This window comes from Somniosus microcephalus, chromosome 19, assembly GCF_052327205.1.
Source record: "Somniosus microcephalus isolate GS21.2 chromosome 19, FLI_Smic_1.0, whole genome shotgun sequence".
In the NCBI taxonomy this organism is placed as follows: domain Eukaryota; kingdom Metazoa; phylum Chordata; class Chondrichthyes; order Squaliformes; family Somniosidae; genus Somniosus; species Somniosus microcephalus.
Window position 1 is genome coordinate 6151959 of NC_141005.1, and position 18922 is coordinate 6170880.

Below are 18922 nucleotides of genomic sequence, written 5' to 3' on the forward strand. Positions count from 1 at the left end.
AGCGCAACATCCCAAACCTTCCAAGTTGTTTTGTCCGGCTTTTATCCCAGCATTAGGAGCGAGGCTTTGGCCTTGGAATCAGAAGCTCGTGGGTTTGAACCCTGCTGCAGACAGTCCCAGTGAGTGGAGCCCGGCGCTCCGGCGGGATCCTCGGGTCTGGTGGGTGTGGGTGTGGGTGACCCCTCCCTTACCGTCTGGGTTGTGGGAGCCCATAAAACCCTCCCGCCATACAGGACTAACTGGGGTAAAGATGGTTATGGCCATGGAAGGAGCGTTCATGTCGCGGCCTCTCGCACTGTTAATCGGTGACTCCTTCCGCTGCTTCACGCAGTTCTCCAGGGGAAGCGCGTGCGAAGAGAATGGGAATAATATCTCGGGGCGATTTATTGTTTGATGTTTAGTCATTGAATTAGTACTTGACCAGGACTGTGTTGGGATTTCTGACTGGGTTTTGCTGTAAGAAATGCGATGAACTAACCAGCTGTTTTGCAGGTTTCCAGGTGTTAGAATCAGCGTCGCATTACTGGCCCCTGGACCGAGTGGAGGGACTCAACGAGCTGTGCGACGTGAACGGAAGTCGAACAGGTCATGTCAATGGCAGTGAAATAAGTATGTGCATGCCAGTCAGTGATGTCCCACTCTCGTTGCATTTCATATGTTCCATACAATTGCTGCAAAGTTCCAACATATAAATGTAACACGGTGGGAGATTTACCCTTTTTCATGTGTTTATTGCAAACCAAGCAGTGGGCTTCATATCTCGAGGGATAGAATTGAAAAGCAGAGAAGTGATGTTAAACTTGTATAGATCCCTGGTTAGATCACACTTGGAGCACTGTGCACAGTTCTGGTCTCTATTATAAAAAGGATATAGAGGCAGCGGGGAAGGTGCAAAAAAGATTCACAAGGATACCAGAACTAGGAGGTTAAACCTATCAGGATAGATTGAACAGGCTGGGGCTCTGTTCTGTAGAAAAGAAGGCTGAGGGGTGACCTGATCGAGGTCTTTAAGATTATGAAAGGGTTCGATAGGGTAGACACAGAGAAGATGTTTCCACTTGTGGGGGAGACCAGAACTAGGGGCCGTCAATATAAGATAGTCACTAATAAATCCAATGGGGAATTCAGGTGAAACTTCTTTACCCAGAGAGTGGTGAGAATGTGGAACTCGCTGCCACAGGGAGTGGTTGAGTCGAATACCCAGATGCATTTAAGGGGAAGCTGGATAAACACATGCGGGAGAAAGGTCTAGAAGGATATGGTGAAGAGGGTGGGAGGAGGCTCGTGTGGAGCATAAACACCGGCACGGACCAGTTGGGCCGAATGGCTTGTTCCTGTGCCGTACATTCTGTGTAATGTTTTCTGCTTGCTTTGCTCCTGATATTCCTGTTCCAGCTCAGTGAATATTACCTCATTCTCCAAAGCTGTTGTACAGTGACAAAATGTTTTGAGGCTTTGCCCATTTTAATGTATTTGTCATTTAATCTCCCTTGCAGTAATGATCTGTTGCAGATGTTGTAAGCACCATGACGTGATGTACCGCCTCATTGTTTGTTCTTCGTCTCACTCGCTGTCTTTGCTTTTCTTTCTGACAGTTCTCCGAGTCCACAACTTCACTCTGCTTCCCTCCTCTAACTCTACCTCTGTCTACACCATTGATTCTGCCTTCTCTAATCTCTCAACAATTGTAGGTGAGAATTTATGGCTTTGCCTATCATATAGCCGGTTATATGAGGCCGAGGCAAAGTTATTCTTTAGTTTTGCGACTTGAAGCCTTTAAATAATTTTTAAGATGGCCCCAGGCTGTAGTGGCGACTGTATCAACACATCGCTATCGTGAAATGAAGTGAATCAGCCAATAGTTAAAGATTTTATTACCGTCCACAGTACATGACATTTTTTTTCTCATTTTCAATTCTCTGCCGTCTTTTGCTGAAGCCAATCACGTATATTGGGGTACAGTTTCACAGTTCTATCTCCCAGGTATATTGGGGTACAGTTTCACAGTTCTATCTCCCAGGTATATTGGGGTACAGTTTCACAGTTCTATCTCCCAGGTATATTGGGGTACAGTTTCACAGTTCTATCTCCCAGGTATATTGGGGTACAGTTTCACAGTTCTATCTCCCAGGTATATTGGGGTACAGTTTCACAGTTCTATCTCCCAGGTATATTGGGGTACAGTTCCACAGTTCGATCTCCCAGGTATATTGGGGTACAGTTTCACAGTTCGATCTCCCAGATATATTGGGGTACAGTTTCACAGTTTGATCTCCCAGGTATATTGGGGTACAGTTTCACAGTTCTATCTCCCAGGTATATTGGGGTACAGTTTCACAGTTCTATCTCCCAGGTATATTGGGGTACAGTTTCACAGTTCTATCTCCCAGATATATTGGGGTACAGTTTCACAGTTCTATCTCCCAGATATATTGGGGTACAGTTTCACAGTTCTATCTCCCAGATATATTGGGGTACAGTTTCACAGTTCTATCTCCCAGGTATATTGGGGTACAGTTTCACAGTTCTATCTCCCAGGTATATTGGGGTACATTTTCACAGTTCTATCTCCCAGGTATATTGGGGTACAGTTTCACAGTTCTATCTCCAGGTATATTGGGGTACAGTTTCACAGTTCTATCTCCCAGGTATATTGGGGTACAGTTTCACAGTTCGATCTCCCAGATATATTGGGGTACAGTTTCACAGTTCGATCTCCCAGGTATATTGGGGTACAGTTCCACAGTTCGATCTCCCAGGTATATTGGGGTACAGTTTCACAGTTCGATCTCCCAGATATATTGGGGTACAGTTTCACAGTTCTATCTCCCAGGTATATTGGGGTACAGTTTCACAGTTCTATCTCCCAGGTATATTGGGGTACAGTTTCACAGTTCTATCTCCCAGGTATATTGGGGTACAGTTCACAGTTCTATCTCCCAGGTATATTGGGGTACAGTTCCACAGTTCGATCTCCCAGGTATATTGGGTACAGTTCACAGTTCTATCTCCCAGGTATATTGGGGTACAGTTCACAGTTCGATCTCCCAGATATATTGGGGTACAGTTTCACAGTTCTATCTCCCCCAGGTATATTGGGGTACAGTTTCACAGTTCTATCTCCCAGATATATTGGGGTACAGTTTCACAGTTCGATCTCCCAGGTATATTGGGGTACAGTTTCACAGTTCTATCTCCCAGATATATTGGGGTACAGTTTCACAGTTCGATCTCCCAGGTATATTGGGGTACAGTTTCACAGTTCGATCTCCCAGGTATATTGGGGTACAGTTTCACAGTTCAATCTCCCAGGTATATTGGGGTACAGTTCCACAAGTACCAATTAAAATTGGGTTCCATCCACAAATCTAATTATCTAAAGGAGTCACTTCACAAAGGAACCAGAGGAGAGATGAGCAGAATATTTTTACGCAGCGAGTTGTTGTGACCTGGAACGCGCTGCCTGAAAGGGCGGTGGAAGCAGATTCAATAGTAACTTTCAAAAGGGAATTGGAGAAATACTTGAAAAGTGAACATTTACAGAGCTACGGGGAAAGAGCAGGGAGTGGGATTACTCCAAAAACATTTAACATTCACCAGTGGGAGTGGAGCTTTGCACACGTGGGTCTAAACACACAGATACAGAGTACAATCTACCCACCCCCCCCACAGTGCAACTCCGCCACTGTCGGCTGCGAATTGCCTCACACCAGCTGCACGGTATAACTACAGTCTTCATGGCTGCGCAAGGTTTCTGCGATACCTGCAATTCTGTCTTCGACAGTTAGGGTCTGGCTGGATGTATCCCTGGAGGGTTCATCACATGACCAACCGCCTCGCACCCGCCATTGGTCGCCCGACACGTCCATCCTCACGGAGCCCCGCCTCCTCGCGTCCAATTGAAAAGCGAACAGACTCTTCGTTACCCGATTGGCTGATTCTTGACTGTCGGTCAAACAGCCTTCCTCCACCCCCCCTCCCCCCCCCCCCCCCCCCCCCCACCTGCCAACTCCAATAAAGAAGTGTTCAAAGATAATTAAAAAACTCAATTTGTTTAATGCCCCCTGTGATTTTTCTCCGGGGTTTTTGCTCCCCGCAGTGTCCCGGAGATTAATCTTCAATTCCCGGAGACTGCAGGCCAATCCTGGAGGGACGGCAGCTCGATCAACAGCACATTCGCCAATGTTCAAACTGTTCCCTTTGCTTCTTTTTCTTTTAGATATTGTCGAGGGAGTCGTAAACAAGGGAGTTTACCTCAATGGTGACTCGGGTGCGACCTTCCTACACTTCGGGAGCTACAGAAACTCCTGCATTAGCGACCCGGCGGAGTGCAGTGAGGCAGGTTGGTTTCATTTACATTTCTATCGCGACTTTCAGGACGTCCCAAAGCGCTTTACAGCCAATGAAGTACTTTTTGGAGTGTAGTCACTGTTGTAATGTAGGAAAAGCGGCAGATAATTTGTGCACAGCAAACTCCCACAAACAGCAAAGAGATAATGGCCAGGTCATCTGTTTTTTTTTGGTTGAGGGATAAATATTGGCCAGGGTTAGGGAGGCAGGAGCCTCTGGTTGGGTTTTTATCGACCAATCCGACGTCTTGTTTGGTTTCTCCTTCCCCATAAATTACCAGGTTTACTCGTTGAGTTTCACTACTTGCTGGAGTGGGATTTGAACTGCCGACTGCTGGGCTGATAGCCTGGGACCATAACCACGACAGCGCCCAGTGCCTTGAGTAAACGTTCCAGGGTGCAGCGTGGGATTGGCCCCGTTCTTGGCCCTCTCTGCACCGGTCTAACGGTTGTGTGTCCAGCCTTCGTACGAGACCAGAAGCGATCGCAGTCTCCACCCTGTGCTTGTTATCACTGAAAATTAAAACCTTGTCCAACTTTCCTTCAGGCGTCACCTTTTCCTTCTTCTGGAAGAACCTGGAGAAACAGTCGAGCTTTGCCATGGCCTCTGGTGGGAAGGTGCTGTCCAATGGATTCTCCATCTACGCAAGCGTTGATGGGGGCTACGTAGAATTTTACACTCGTAAAACCTTACGCCGGTGGAAAGCAACGATAAGCCCACCAGGTAAGCAATGGTTTAAGAAATATTTCCCTCCGCACTTTGCGGATTCTCGCATTCGGTGCCCCTTGAGTCATGAGCTGTTGACAATACTCCCCAATGCCATAGGTTTTCAAACTGTTTCTGCAGCCATTGGGAACTCTGAGTCATTGAGGTCACCAAGTGTTTGTCTGTCTGTCTCATCAGATTCTACTTGTTGAATTATTACCATTTTCTTTCTTGCTGCACGCTAACACTACCCATTTTCTAATGTCTGGCTTTGGGTAGCTTACACGATCTTTCAGAAGTTAGGACAGGGGTTCCCCAGAGTCTCCGTATTTACTGTGGATTCCCTGGGAGCAGAGGAACATCGGGATTGTGAGATGAAGACCCAGGCCCATCTAGTTCGCCTTCTCCCATTCCGGTTGTTGATGATCCAACGATTAATGAGGTTGTTGACCAATCACAGCGATCAACCTCTATTGAGTCCACAACAGACCCAGACATGAGGCGAGGAAAACCCCCAGTGGTGGAGAGCTTTGGGAACCAGAGGCCCAAAGTCACCTGTTCCTCCCGAGCTCGCTGCACTCCCCACACATCATGGCTCAAATCACTCCTATACTCGATATCAAAATGTTATTTTCTGAAAGAAATCAATCTAATTTGCATTTGAATGAATCAAGAGTGACTGTTTCCGCTGACATTGAGAGAAAGGTGAGATAGCGAGAGAACCCAAATCTCGCTTAAGACCAGATGTTGGTGGAGTTGGTCTTGCCTGGAAGTCTAAAGTGAAAGGAACAAGGAAAAGGAGGACTTAAAGAAAGACTTGCATTTATATAGCGCCTGTGAGGAGCGGACCTGACCAGGGACCGGAGCAGCGGCAGGAAATAAAGAGCGCGGTCAGGGAGGGGCCCAGACTCACTGTGAGGAGCGGAGGAGGAGCGGACCTGACCGGGGACCGGAGCAGAGGTAGGAAATAAAGAGCGCGGTCAGGGAGGGGCCCAGACTCGCTGTGAGCAGTGGAGGCGGAGCGGACCTGACCGGGGACCGGAGCAGAGGTAGGAAATAAAGAGCGCGGTCAGGGAGGGGCCCAGACTCGCTGTGAGGAGCGGAGGCGGAGCGGACCTGACCGAGGACCGGAGCAGAGGTAGGAAATAAAGAGCGCTGTCAGGGAGGGGCCCAGACTCGCTGTGAGGAGTGGTGGCGGAGCGGACCTGACCGGGGACCGGAGCAGAGGTAGGAAATAAAGAGCGCGGTCAGGGAGGGGCCCAGACTCGCTGTGAGCAGTGGAGGAGGAGCGGACCTGACCGGGGACCGGAGCAGAGGTAGGAAATAAAGAGCGCTGTCAGGGAGGGGCCCAGACTCGCTGTGAGGAGCGGAGGCGGAGCGGACCTGACCGAGGACCGGAGCAGAGAGAAAAACAAGTCGAGGAGTGACATCACAGGACAGCAGGTAGCTGATTGGTTGGTGAGTATTCGAGTGTTCTTTTGTCTCTAAGTCAGTGCAGTGTTTAAACTAAGAGCTGGGGAACAATAACTAATACTTCATTAAATTAATAACTTAACTAGATAAACTAATTAAATAATATAACTCTAAATAATCTCTTGATTAAAAACTTTAACTAATTTAAATAAGCATATAAATAAAAAACTCTGGCGATGGCAGGGCAGGCTGTGTGTGGGGACTGTAGTGTGTGGGAGTTTGTGGACAGCGCGACTGTCCCGGATTCCCACATTTGTAGGAAATGTCTCTGCTTTCAGTCACTCCGGCTCAGAGTCATTGAGCTGGAGAGCGAGTTAGAGACACTCCGAAACATAAGGGAGGGGGAGGAATTTCTGGATAGTTTTATCCAGAATACAGTCACACCCCAGAGGAAAGCACAGGTTCAGGAAGGGGAGGGTGTGACTGCTCGGGAGACGGGTAGCGCGGGCTGAGGAGAGGTTGAGAAGGAAGTCCCGCAGACACTGGTCCTGTCCAACAGGTACAATGTACTCTCTACCTGTGAGGACAAGGAGAAAGACTGCGGGGAGGACAGCCACAATGCAGACCAAGGTGGTGGGGGGGGGGGGGGTGGTAAAGAGCAGAATAGAAATGTGGTAGTGATAGGGGATTCTATAATTAGGGGGATAGATTTTTAAAAATTCATTAATGGGATGTGGGCGTCGCTGTCAATGCCAGCATTTATTGGCCATCCCTAGTTGCCCTTGAGAAGTTGGTGGTGAGCCACCTTCTTGAACCGCTGCAGTCCGTGTGGTGAAGGTACTCCCACAGTGCTGTTAGGGAGGGAGTTCCAGGATTTTGACCCAGCGACGATGAAGGATCAGCTGATATATTTCCAAGTCAGGATGGTGTGTGACTTGGAGGGGAACTTGGAGGTGGTGGTGTTCCCATGCGCCTGCTGCCCTTGTCCTTCTAGGTGGAAGAAGTCGCGGGTTTGGGAGGTGCTGCCGAAGAAGCCTTGGCGAGTTGCTGCAGTGTGTCTTGTAGATGGTACACACTGCAGCCACGGTACGCCGGTGGTGGAGGGAGTGAATGTTTAAGGTGGTGGATGGGGTGCCAATCAAGCGGACTGCTTTGTCCTGGATGGTGTCGAGCTTCTTGAGTGTTGTTGGAGCTGCACTCATCCAGGCAACTGGAGAGTATTCCATCACACTCCTGACTTGTGCCTTGTAGATGGTGGAAAGGCTTTGGGGAGTCAGGAGGTGAGACACTCGCCACAGAATACCCAGCCTCTGACCTGCTCTTGTTGCCACAGTATTTATGTGGCTGGTCCAGTTAAGCTTCTGGTCAATGGTGACCCCCAGGATGTTGATGGTGGGGGATTCAGCGATGGTAATGCCGTTGAATGTCAGGGGACAGTGATTAGACTCTTGCTTGTTGGAGATAGTCATTGCCTGGCGTCCTCTGCAATTAAGAACGAGAATCCCAAAGAGTGTGTTGCCAGGGTAAGGGATATCTTGAGGCGGCTGGTGAGGAATTTGGAAAGGGTTGGGGTACATCCAGTTGTTGTTGTCCATATTGGAACAAATGCCATGGATAGAAACAGGGAGGAGGTCCTGCTGAAGGAGCATTGGGACTTAATAGCTAAATTAAAAAGCAGGACCTCGAGGGTAATAATCACTGGATTATTGCCTGAGCCACGTGCAAATTGGCATAGAAACAGACAGATCAGGAGAATTAACACGTGGCAAAGGCTGGTGTGGGAAAGAGGGGTTCCTTTTCATGGGACACTGGCACCAGAGAAAAGCTTCAAGACAGAAAGCAGAGAGTGGGAGTAAAGGGTAGCTATTCACAGTGGCAGAAGGTGGGTAGTGGTGTTCCACAAGGGTCAGTGCTGGGACCACTGTTGTTCACAATTTACATTAACGATTTAGACTTTGGAATCAAAAACACAATTTCTAAATTTGCAGATGACACTAAATTGGGGGGATAGTCAATACTGAGGAGGACTGCAACAAATTACAGGAGGACATTAATAAACTTGCAGGATGGGCATATAATTGGCAAATGAAGTTCAACACAGATAAATGTGAGGTATTACATTTTGGTCGGAAGAATAGGGAGGTCACATTACTTGGAGGGTGCGAGTCTAGGTGGGGTAGAGGAACAAAGGGATCTCGGAGAACAAATTGCTAAAAGTAGCGACACAGGTCAACAAGGCCATAAAAAAAGCAAACCAAGCACTAGGGTTTATTTCTAGAGGGATAGAATTGAAAAGTCGGGAAGTTATGCTAAACTTGTATCGAACCTTGGTTAGACCACACTTGGAGCACTGCGTACAGTTCTGGTCGCCATATTATGAAAAGGATATAGAGGCACTGGAGAGGGTGCAGAGAAGATTTACAAGGATGATACCAGAAATGCGAGGGTATACACATCAGGAAAGGATGAACAGGCTGGGTCTCTTCACTTGAAAAAAGCAGGCTGAGGGGTGACCTAATAGAGGTCTTTAAAATTATGAAAGGTTTTGATAGAGTGGATACAGAGAGAATGTTTCCACTTGTGGGGAAGAGCATAACTAGAGGCCATCAATATAGGATAGTCACCCAGAAATCCAATAGGGAATTCAGAAGAAACTTCTTTACCCAGAGAGTGGTGAGAATGTGGAACTCGCTACCACAGGGAGTGGTTGAAGCAAATAGTATAGATGCATTTAAGGGGAGGCTCGATAAGCATATGAGGGAGAAGGGAATCGAGGGTTACGCTGATAGAGTTAGATGAGGAAAGACTGGAGGAGGCTCGAGTGGCGCATAAACGGCGGCATAGGCTGGTTGGGCCGAATGGCCTGTTTCTGTGCCGTATATCTTGTGTAATTGTGTTCTGAATAGAAAGTCAGTACTGGAATTAAGATACATGAATGTAGGAACTATGCCCAGTCAGAAACTGATGTTTAGCAGTGTATGTAACAATTGTGAGCAACAAATACTCACACGGATGATCCCAGAACTGAGAGGCTACAACCAGCAGGAAAGATCGAACAGGCTGGGGCTCTTTTCTCTAGAAAGGGGAAGGCTGGGGGGCGACCTGATAGAGGTATTTAAGATTATGAAAGGGTTTGATAGGGTCGATGTAGAGAAGATCTTTCCACTTGTGGGGGAGACCAGAACTAGGGGCCGTCAATATAAGATAGTCACTAATAAATCCAATAGGGAATTCAGGAGAAACTGCTTTACCCAGAGAGTGGTGAGAATGTGGAACTCGCTGCCACAGGGAGTGGTTGAGGCGAACAGCAGATACATTTAGGGGGAAGCTAGATAAACACATGAGGGAGAAAGGAATCGAGGGTTATGCTGATAGATTTAGAGAATTGGGATAAATGGGTCATTTTCAGGTTGGCAAACTGTAACTAGTGGGGTGCCACAGGGATCAGTGCTGGGGCCTCAACTATTTACAATCTATATTAATGACTTGGACGAGGGGACTGAGTGTAATGTAGCCAAATCTGCTGATGATACAAAGATAGGTGGGAAAGCAAATTGTGTGGAGGACGCAAAGAATCTCCGAAGGGATAGAGATAGGCTAAGTGAGTGGGCAGGAATCTGGCAGATGGAGTATAATGTGGGAAAATGCGAGGTTATCCACTTTGGTAGGAAAAATAAAAAAGCAAATTATTATTTAAATGGGGAGAGATTACAAAATGCTGAGGTACAGAGGGATCTGGGGGTCCTTGTACATGAATCACAAAAAGTTAGCATGCAGGTACAGCAAGTAATTAGGAAGGCAAATGGAATGTTGGCCTTTATTGCAAAGGGAATGGAGTATAAAAGTAGGGAAGTCCTGTTACAACTGTACAGGGCGCTGGTGAGACCACACCTGGAGTACTGGTTTCCTTATTTAAGGAGGGATATACTTGCATTGAGGCAGGTCAGAGAAGGTTCACGAGGTTGATTCCGGAGATGAAGGGGTTGTCTTATGACGAAAGGTTGAGCAGGTTGGGCCTATACTCATTGGAGTTTAGAAGAATGAGAGGGGATCTTATTGAAACATGTAAGATTCTGAAGGGGCTTGACAGGGTGGATGCTGAGAGGATGTTTCCCCTCGTGGGGGAATCTAGAACTAGGGGGCATAGTTTCAGAATAAGGGGGCACCCTTTTAAATCAGAAATCAGGATTTCTTTTCTCTGAGGGTCGTGAATCTGTGGAATTCTCTTCCCCAGAGAGCTGTGGAGGCTGGGTCATTGAATATATTTAAGGTGGAGATAGACAGATTTTTGAACGATAAGGGAGTCGAGGGTTATGGGGAGCGGGCAGGGAAGTGGAGTTGAGGCCAAGATCAGATCAGCCATGATCTTACTGAATGGTGGAGTGGGCTCGAGGAGCCAAATGACCGACTCCTGCTCCTACGTCTTATGTAGATGAGGAAAGACGGGAGGAGGCTCGAGTGGAGCATAAACACCGGCATGGACTGGTTGGGCCGAATGGCCTGTTTCTGTGTCGTATATCCGATGTAATCCTTTCATGACCTCAGGACATCCCAAAGCGCTTCCCAGCCAATGAAGTACTTTTGAAGTGTAGTCACTGTTGTAATGTAGGGAAACGGGGCAGACAATTGTGCACAGCAAGCTCCCGCAAACAGCAATGTGATAATGACCAGATAATCTGTTTATTTAGTGAAGTTGATTGAGGGATAAATATTGGCCAGGACACCAGGGAGAACTCCCCTGCCCTTCTTCGAAATAGTGCCACGGGATCGTCGACATCCACCTGAGCAAGCAGACGGTTCCCCGGTTTAACGTCTCATCCGAAAGACGGCCCCTCTGACAGTGCGGCACTCCTCAGCACTGCCCCTCCGACAGTGCGGCACTCCCTCAGCACTGCCCCTCCGACAGTGCGGCACTCCCTCAGCACTGCCCCTCCGACAGTGCGGCACTCCCTCAGCACTGCCCCTCTGACAGTGCGGCACTCCCTCAGCACTGCCCCTCCGACAGTGCCGCACTCCCTCAGTACTGCCCCTCCGACAGTGCAGCACTCCCTCAGCACTGCCCCTCTGACAGTGCAGCACTCCCTCAGCACTGCACTGGAGTGTTAGCCTTGTTTTTTGTGCTCGAGCCTCTGGAGTGGGACTCGAACCCACGACCTTCTGACTCAGAGGCGAGAGAGAGAGTGCAACCCACCGAGCCATGGCTGATACTGGCTGCTCGGAACAGGACTCAAGATGTACGGTACGAGCAGTATGAAGTTGGCTGTGGACATTTCATAGAAAGTGTATTTCAATGTTTGCTTGAGAACCTGAGTTCCAGTTTGAAAAAGGTGATGATGTTAAACTGGCTAGTTAGCAAACCCACAGGGAATAGCAGTGAACTAGTACAGTTGCAGGATAGAAGTGGTGATGTTCAGTCCTATTGAGGCCTAAAAACACAATGAAGCCTGAATCCACACTTGATGGTCTGGGACTCTTTTCCCCCCCCCCCCCCCCCCCCGAAAAAGCTGTTGATGCTGGGGGTCAATTGATAATGCCAAAGACTGAGGTCAGTAGCTTTTTGTTGAGTAAGGGTATTGAGGGATATGGAGCCAAGGGGGGGAAGTGGAGATGAGGTAGAAGATCAGCCATCATCTAATGGAATGGCAGGACAGGCTCGAGGGGCTGAATGGCCTCCTCCTGTTCATATCTGCAATGGTATTGTAGGGGAGTAACAACGGCTGAAATTAGTCGCACATTTTCCTGCAATTATTTGAATTATTACCTTGTGACTAATCGTGCCTGTTGAACCATGAACCACTTTTGTACCTGGCCCATGACACCGACACACATGCAGTTAAACTTTGAGATTGGACTTGTTGCCAACTGTTGATTACTCAGAGGAACTGGAGAGAATTACTGGCAAATGATTGCGAGAAGAGCAGAACAGCGGCTGGGGCTCATAGATAGCAAAATCATACATTGAACAGACACAACACTCGGGGCAACGAATGCCCGAGAGTGATTACAAGGCAGTCATTTCATTGAGAGGGGCCTGCTGAACCCCAAGGTGGGATTACTGCCTTAAAATTATTCCCATGTGTCTGTTTTCAAATCCCTCCATGGCCCTCACCCCCTCCCTATCTCTGTAACCTGCTCCAGCCCTACAACCCTCCGAGATCTCTGCGCTCCTCCAATTCTGGCCTCTTGAGCATCCCCGATTTCCATTGCTCCACCATTGGCAGCCGTGCCTTCAGCTGCCTGGGCCCCGAGCTCTGGAATTCCCTCCCTAAACCTCTCCGCCTCTCTCTCCTTTAAGAGGCTCCTTAAAACCTACCTCTTTGACCAAGCTTTTGGCCACCTGCCCTAATATCTCCTTATGTGGCTTGGTGTCGATGTTTGTTTGATAATCACTCCTGTGAAGCGCCTTGGGACGTTTTACTATGTTAAGGGCGCTATATAAATGCAAGTTTTGTTTTCTCAGTCTTCTGTAAATTGTGGCGTCTACCAGACAGTTGGATTTCACTTTCTCTCCCCCTTGTATTTTCCACGAGCTGCTGACATGATATTCATCAACTGCCAGGACATTGATAGATTGGCTGCTGGAGGATGGCCTCAATAAATAACGGACACTTGTGCACAAGTGTCTCCTGCCCAGCTTCTCACGTTTCCAGCTCGAAATCTTCGCAGTGTCTCGGTGCTTTTAATTTATGTGGACCCATTTTATAATGGGTCCCGCAGGCTATATAGAATTTATATAAACTGCACAAAGTTATAAGGCAGGAGTTGCAGCTATTCGAGAAGACAGTGATGAAGTCACATTAGCACAGTTTCTTAAGGTCTGTTTTTAAACAATAATTGGGTTTGGTATTTCTTTTCCGAAGCCCTGGGGCTGAGTTATGTAGGAAGGACAGATGATGACTCGTCTCTCTTAGGGTTGTCTGTACGTTTGTGAACACACTGTTGTTACTGCCCATTACTTTTTAGTCAATTTATTTTCTACCATCAGAAATTTGTTTATTTTCCAAAGTGAACATGTTTTTTGGGTGTGTGTCTGTCCATTCACGTATGTCTACATGTGTGTGTGTGTCCACCTGTGCCCGTGTGCGCGGATATCTATGTTCATGTTTGCATCTGTCTTTATACGTGTGTGTCTGTCTATTGCTGTGTTTGTGTGTTTGTGTTTGTGTTTTGCGTTGTGTGTTGTGTTTGTGCGCGGATGTGCGTACACGGTTGTTTGTGTTTGTGGGTGTGTTCACCGACTTTCAGAGACTTTGTGCCATCTTTAACAACTTTAAAAACGCTGAACTTTCAGATGCCCTGATAATTTGTTTGCAAACTATTAGCTTCCTGGACCTTCCTGATAAGGAGCAGGAAAATCTGGTGCGAACCTGAAAGTCAATCAAAGAAGTAAAGGTTTGAAAAGTCAAAGAAAAATAACAGCTTGGGTACATTCTGAATTCCAGCTGCATTTCCTTGTGTGCGAGTTCATGCCTTCTCATTGCTCTCCAGGCCCTGAGTGGACACACATTCTCTTCACCTGGACTCTTGATGGTGGCCTGAAGATTTATGTCAACGGGACATTCAGCACCAACGACACTTACGGGAAGCTGGCTCCAGACTATGAAAATCAGTACGCGAACCTGGTAATTGGCACCGAAAATGAGCAGTCCTTCAACCAGTACGTGACCGGATCATTTGATGAGTTTGTGATTTGGGAGCGTGCACTCACACCACACGAGGTTCAGCTGTACTACAATGCCACTACAGGTAAACTGAAGTAAAGGGGAAAAAAAGAAACTACTAGCATTTATCATCTTCTTCTTGGGCAGTCCCTCGGGACGCAAGCGTCGTCTGCATACTATAATTCGACGACAGGAAGGGACGACCTTGGATCTGGACTGGAGGTGACGGAGGTTGAACAGTTTCCCGTTTGTTCTGTAAATTAGCTCTACTCCAGCGGGGAGCTTACTGAGGGTTTATATAGCACCTTTCACGACCTTGGGTCGTCCCAAAGCATTGCACCGGCTACATTACAACAGCGACCACACTTCAAAAAGTACTTCATTGGGTGTAAAGCGCTTTGAGACGTCCCGAGGTCACAAAAGGCGCTGTAGAAATGAAAGTTCTTTTTGTATGGCATGTGTTCTCCTCTGTAACCCTTCTCTACCGTGGGCTGTGGGTTTTTAATTAACCTTTTTAGTTGCCGCAGATGGTCAGAAATTGCTATGTAATAAAACACACGCACTCGCGTGATTAATGAAAAACCATGAGCGACCGTGTCTGTGATCTCTCCCCAGGTCTGACTGTTTGCACAACTGAAAGTTTGTCCTCGCCGCCCTCGGGGGTTTTGGATTCTGTCTCCGCCACAGCGGGTGCTCTAGTAGGTATCCAAGTCTGGGATTCCTTTGTTCAAAATTATTCCGTGAAACGCTCTGGCATCGGAAGAGGGCAGCCGAGTGAAATGTCGGTGATACTGGCTCAGCGAAATGTCCTTGCTTCTTTTCAGACCTCTGCAGACGCTAACTCCTCCGATACGGCCAATTCGAAAGAGGGAACAAAGACGTTGCACTATCCATTCACTACTGTCGGGTTCCTTGATTCCTCCTTGGTCCTTCCAAATGAAACTCTGCCGCAACAAACCGCTTCCAATCTGACCAAGGTAACGCTAATCTTGTGATGTGCCTCAATAATTCCGAGACTCGATGTTAGCGAAACAAAACAAGGCTTTTATTAACTTAGAAAGTAACACGTAAGAGAGAGAGGTATCTTCCTTCTGGAGACTGAGGCCAGACTGAGCTAGCTTACAAAAGGGGCCAGGTATGGGCGGAGCCCTACACACAGCACATTCCAATAAACAATACAATGAGGACTGGGGGAAGGGAAATGACACTGAAACCGACCACAGTCACAGGCAGTGATGAATGGAATATTTCATCACATCTTGTAACTAATAATCACAGAGTTTGACACTTGCGGGATCTCTGTGTGTCGTCTCGATGTAAACAGAGGTTCAACGCCCACACTTTCCAACCAAAGCCAACTTGTTCCTTTTACATTAGGAAGAATCTCCCAGAGGCTGAGGTTGCGTTGGACTAATTGACAACTTTGGAGAAGGAGCTGGATTGATATCAATTTGAGGAATGTAGAGATAGCAAAAGGAGATTTTTCTGGTTCCGTTATTCTTTCTGGCGCTCTGAGCTAGAGGTTGCGAGGTCACATCATAGAAACATAGAAGATAGGAGCAGGAGTAGGCCATTCGGCCCCTCGAGCCTGTTCCGCCATTCAATGCGATCATGGCTGATCATCCAAATTCAGTACCCTGTCCCTGCTTTCTCCCCATACCCCTTGATCCCTTTAGCCTCAAGAAATATATCTAACTCCTTCTTGAATATATTTAATGAATTGGCCTCCACTGCCTTCTGTGGTAGAGAATTCCACAGGTTCACCACTCGCTGGGTGAAGAAATTCCTCCTCATCTCTGTCCTAAATGGCTTATCCCTTATCCTTAGACTGTGACCCCTGGTTCTGGGCTCCCTGACCATCGGGAACATCCTTCCTGCATCTAGTCTGTCCAGTCCTGTCAGAATTTTATAAGTTTCAATGAGATCCCCTCTCATTCTTCTAAACATCCCGTCACGGCAAGGGATGAAATTGAACTCAAAATTTGTGGTCTGGCATCGGATAAAATGAAAGCTGGCAGACTGTTGTTAAAACCAATAAGAACATAAATAGGAGCAGGAGTCGGCCATTTGGCCCCTCGAGCCTGCTCCGCCATTCAATAAGATCATGGCTGATCTTTGACCTCAACTCCACTTTCCCACCCGATCGCCATATCCCTTGATTCCCTTAATATTCAAAAATCTATCGATCTCTGTCTTGAATATACTCAACGACTGAGCCTCCACAGCCCTCTGGGGCAGAGAATTCCAAAGATTCACCTCCCTCTGAGTGAAGAAATTTCTCCTCATCTGAGTCCTAAATGGCCGACCCCTTATCCTGAGACTGTGACCCCTGTAATGATATCAGCAAATAGTGATGGTATTTGCCTGTTTGATTATTTATGCTTTACCAGCATATTTGCCTGATTGATTATTTATGCCTGACCAGCAGAGGGCATGTGAGAGACAGGCAGTTTAATTTTAGTTTAGTTTTAGATGAATCTCTAAGATGGTGTCTCCTGTAATGCTGTTTAACTGAGTTGAACATACTTTAGATAAAAAGACATCTCTTTCATAAATGTGTCGTCATTGAACCCACATACAAATCAATACAACCCCTGGTTCTAGACTCCCCAGCCAGGGGGAAACATCCTCCCTGCATCTACCCTGTCAAACCCTGCAAGATTCAACTAATGCCCCTCGGGGAATGGAATCTACCCGGTCTGGGCCTACACGTAACTCCAGTCCCCACACTATGTGGTTGACTCTTGATGACCTCTGACTTGGCCGAGCCATCTCTCTTTGGGACAATTGGAGGTGGGCCATAGGAGACCTCGTGGGGTGCTCGCAATCTGAACACAGCCAAAGAGACTTTGTGAGTAATCAATTGAATGGAAATCGAGCGGATTCTATAAACACGGGTGATCCGCTCCGCCATATTACCACCTGGGCAGTGAAGATGAAAATCTACCCCGCCCCTGCCTCAGCTCATCTGCTGCTGAAACCCTCCCATGCCTTTGTTACCTCTGGACCCGACTATTCCAGCGCACTCCTGGCCAGCCTCCCACATTCTACCCTCCGTAAACTTGATCTCATCCGAAACTTGTACCAAGTCCCGTTCACCCAACACCCCGCCTGTGGTCGCTGACCTACATTGGCTCCAGCAACGCCTCGATTTTAAAATTCTCATCCTTGTTTTCAAATCCCTCCCTGGCCCCCCCCACTCCCTCCCATCTCTGTAACCTCTCTCCACTCCTTCAAGACGCTCTGTAAAACCTACCTCTTTACTTACCCCAATATCTCCTTATGTGGCTCGGTGTCAAGTGTTGTCTGAAATCGCTCCTGTGAAGCGCCCTGGAACATTTCACTACGTTAAAGGCGCTGTATAAATGCAAGTTGTTGTTGCAGCGTGTTGGCATAAACATGGAGTCAAGGCTTCAATGTTCTTAAAACTCTGATGGTGTCACAAACTATCAGCTGTCTCCCTGCAGTTTGTTGCAGGATAGGGTCCAGCAAAGAGCACGACATCCTTGGCCAATGGTGCTAATATCTAACCGGATTATTTCATTGTTTTCTTAGAACTTCCTGCAGACTGTGGGAGAGGTTCTGGCCTTGCCCAGTTGGGCTGCAACAGCGGAGGTAAGGAGCGTTTTGCTGACTATGTCAGTCATTGTGTTGAGCGGTGCTACCTCATTTATCTCCAGGTTGAAAATCACTGACCAATGCAGGTTAGGGGAGTTGTTGACACTTGTTCAGAATGTAGTACTAATAGAATGAACCTTGCCACTGGGACTGCATTTTGGGAAATACCACGCACAAAGCCCACGATTTAACTCCCTGGAGAGTGAGGCTCTGCACTAAAGAAATAAATTTAATTTCTATAGCACCTATCACCACCTCAGGATGTCTCAAAGCTTTTGACAGCACCTCCCAAACCTGCGACCTCATCCTCCTAGAAGGACAAGGGCAGCAGGCGCATGGGAACACCACCCCCTCCAAGTTCCCCTCCAAGTCACTCACCATCCTGACTTGAAGTATATCAGCCGATCCTTCATCGTCACTGGGTCAAAATCCAGGAACTCCCTCCCTAACAGCACTGTGGGAGCACCTTCACCACACGGACTGCAGCGGTTCAAGGCGGCTCACCACCACCACCTTCTCAAGGGCAATTAGGGATGGGCAATAAATGCTGGCCTTGCCAGCGATGCCCACATCCCGTGAATGAATTAAAAAAAAAAAGTACTTTTGAAGAGAAGTCACTGTTGTAATGCAGGGAAAGCAGCACAACAAGGTCCCACAAACAGCAATGAGATCAATGACCAGGTCATCTGTTTTAGTGATGTTGGTTGTGAGATAAATATTGGCCAGGACGCCGAGGATAACTCCCCTGCTCTTCGATATAATGCTGTGGGATCTTTTAAATCCACCTGAGCGAGCAGACGGGGCCTCGGTCTAATGTTTCATGTGAAAGACGGCACCTCCGACAGTGCGGCACTCCCTCAGCACTGCACTGGAAAGTCAACCTGGATTTTTGTGCTCCAGTCTCTGGAGTGGGACTTGAACCCACGACCTTCTGACTCAGGGGTGAGAGTGCTACCAACTAGCACCCCTCATACAAGCAGAAAACTTACTCCATAAACTGTACGCTTTCGCATGGATGTCCATCAAACTTGTTTTACTGAAATGACCCCCGGCAAATGAAGAAATCAGATGGGTATCTTGGTCTTTCAAGTCACTTCCTAAATTGTCTTTAGCTTTATTGTTAGTAGAATGTTCATTAATATATCTCACTAGCTATTTTGTGCTTCAGTGAATGA

General features: G+C 47.5%; 1 protein-coding gene across 2 annotated transcripts in view; it reads left to right on the plus strand.

Annotated features, from left to right (window-relative positions):
* The window catches only part of adgrd1 (adhesion G protein-coupled receptor D1), a 349877-nt gene that overhangs the window by 15085 nt on the left and 315870 nt on the right, over positions 1–18922 (plus strand). The window contains exons 3-10 of one of the 2 annotated variants that reach the window (XM_086011896.1): positions 493–609; positions 1596–1691; positions 4220–4342; positions 4897–5073; positions 13957–14214; positions 14745–14827; positions 14954–15106; positions 17685–17744. In XM_086011896.1, the coding sequence (XP_085868022.1) occupies positions 493–609; positions 1596–1691; positions 4220–4342; positions 4897–5073; positions 13957–14214; positions 14745–14827; positions 14954–15106; positions 17685–17744 (1067 nt within the window). The remainder of the gene's footprint in view (positions 1–492; positions 610–1595; positions 1692–4219; positions 4343–4896; positions 5074–13956; positions 14215–14744; positions 14828–14953; positions 15107–17684; positions 17745–18922) is intronic. The other variant, XM_086011897.1, reaches the window with a different exon arrangement.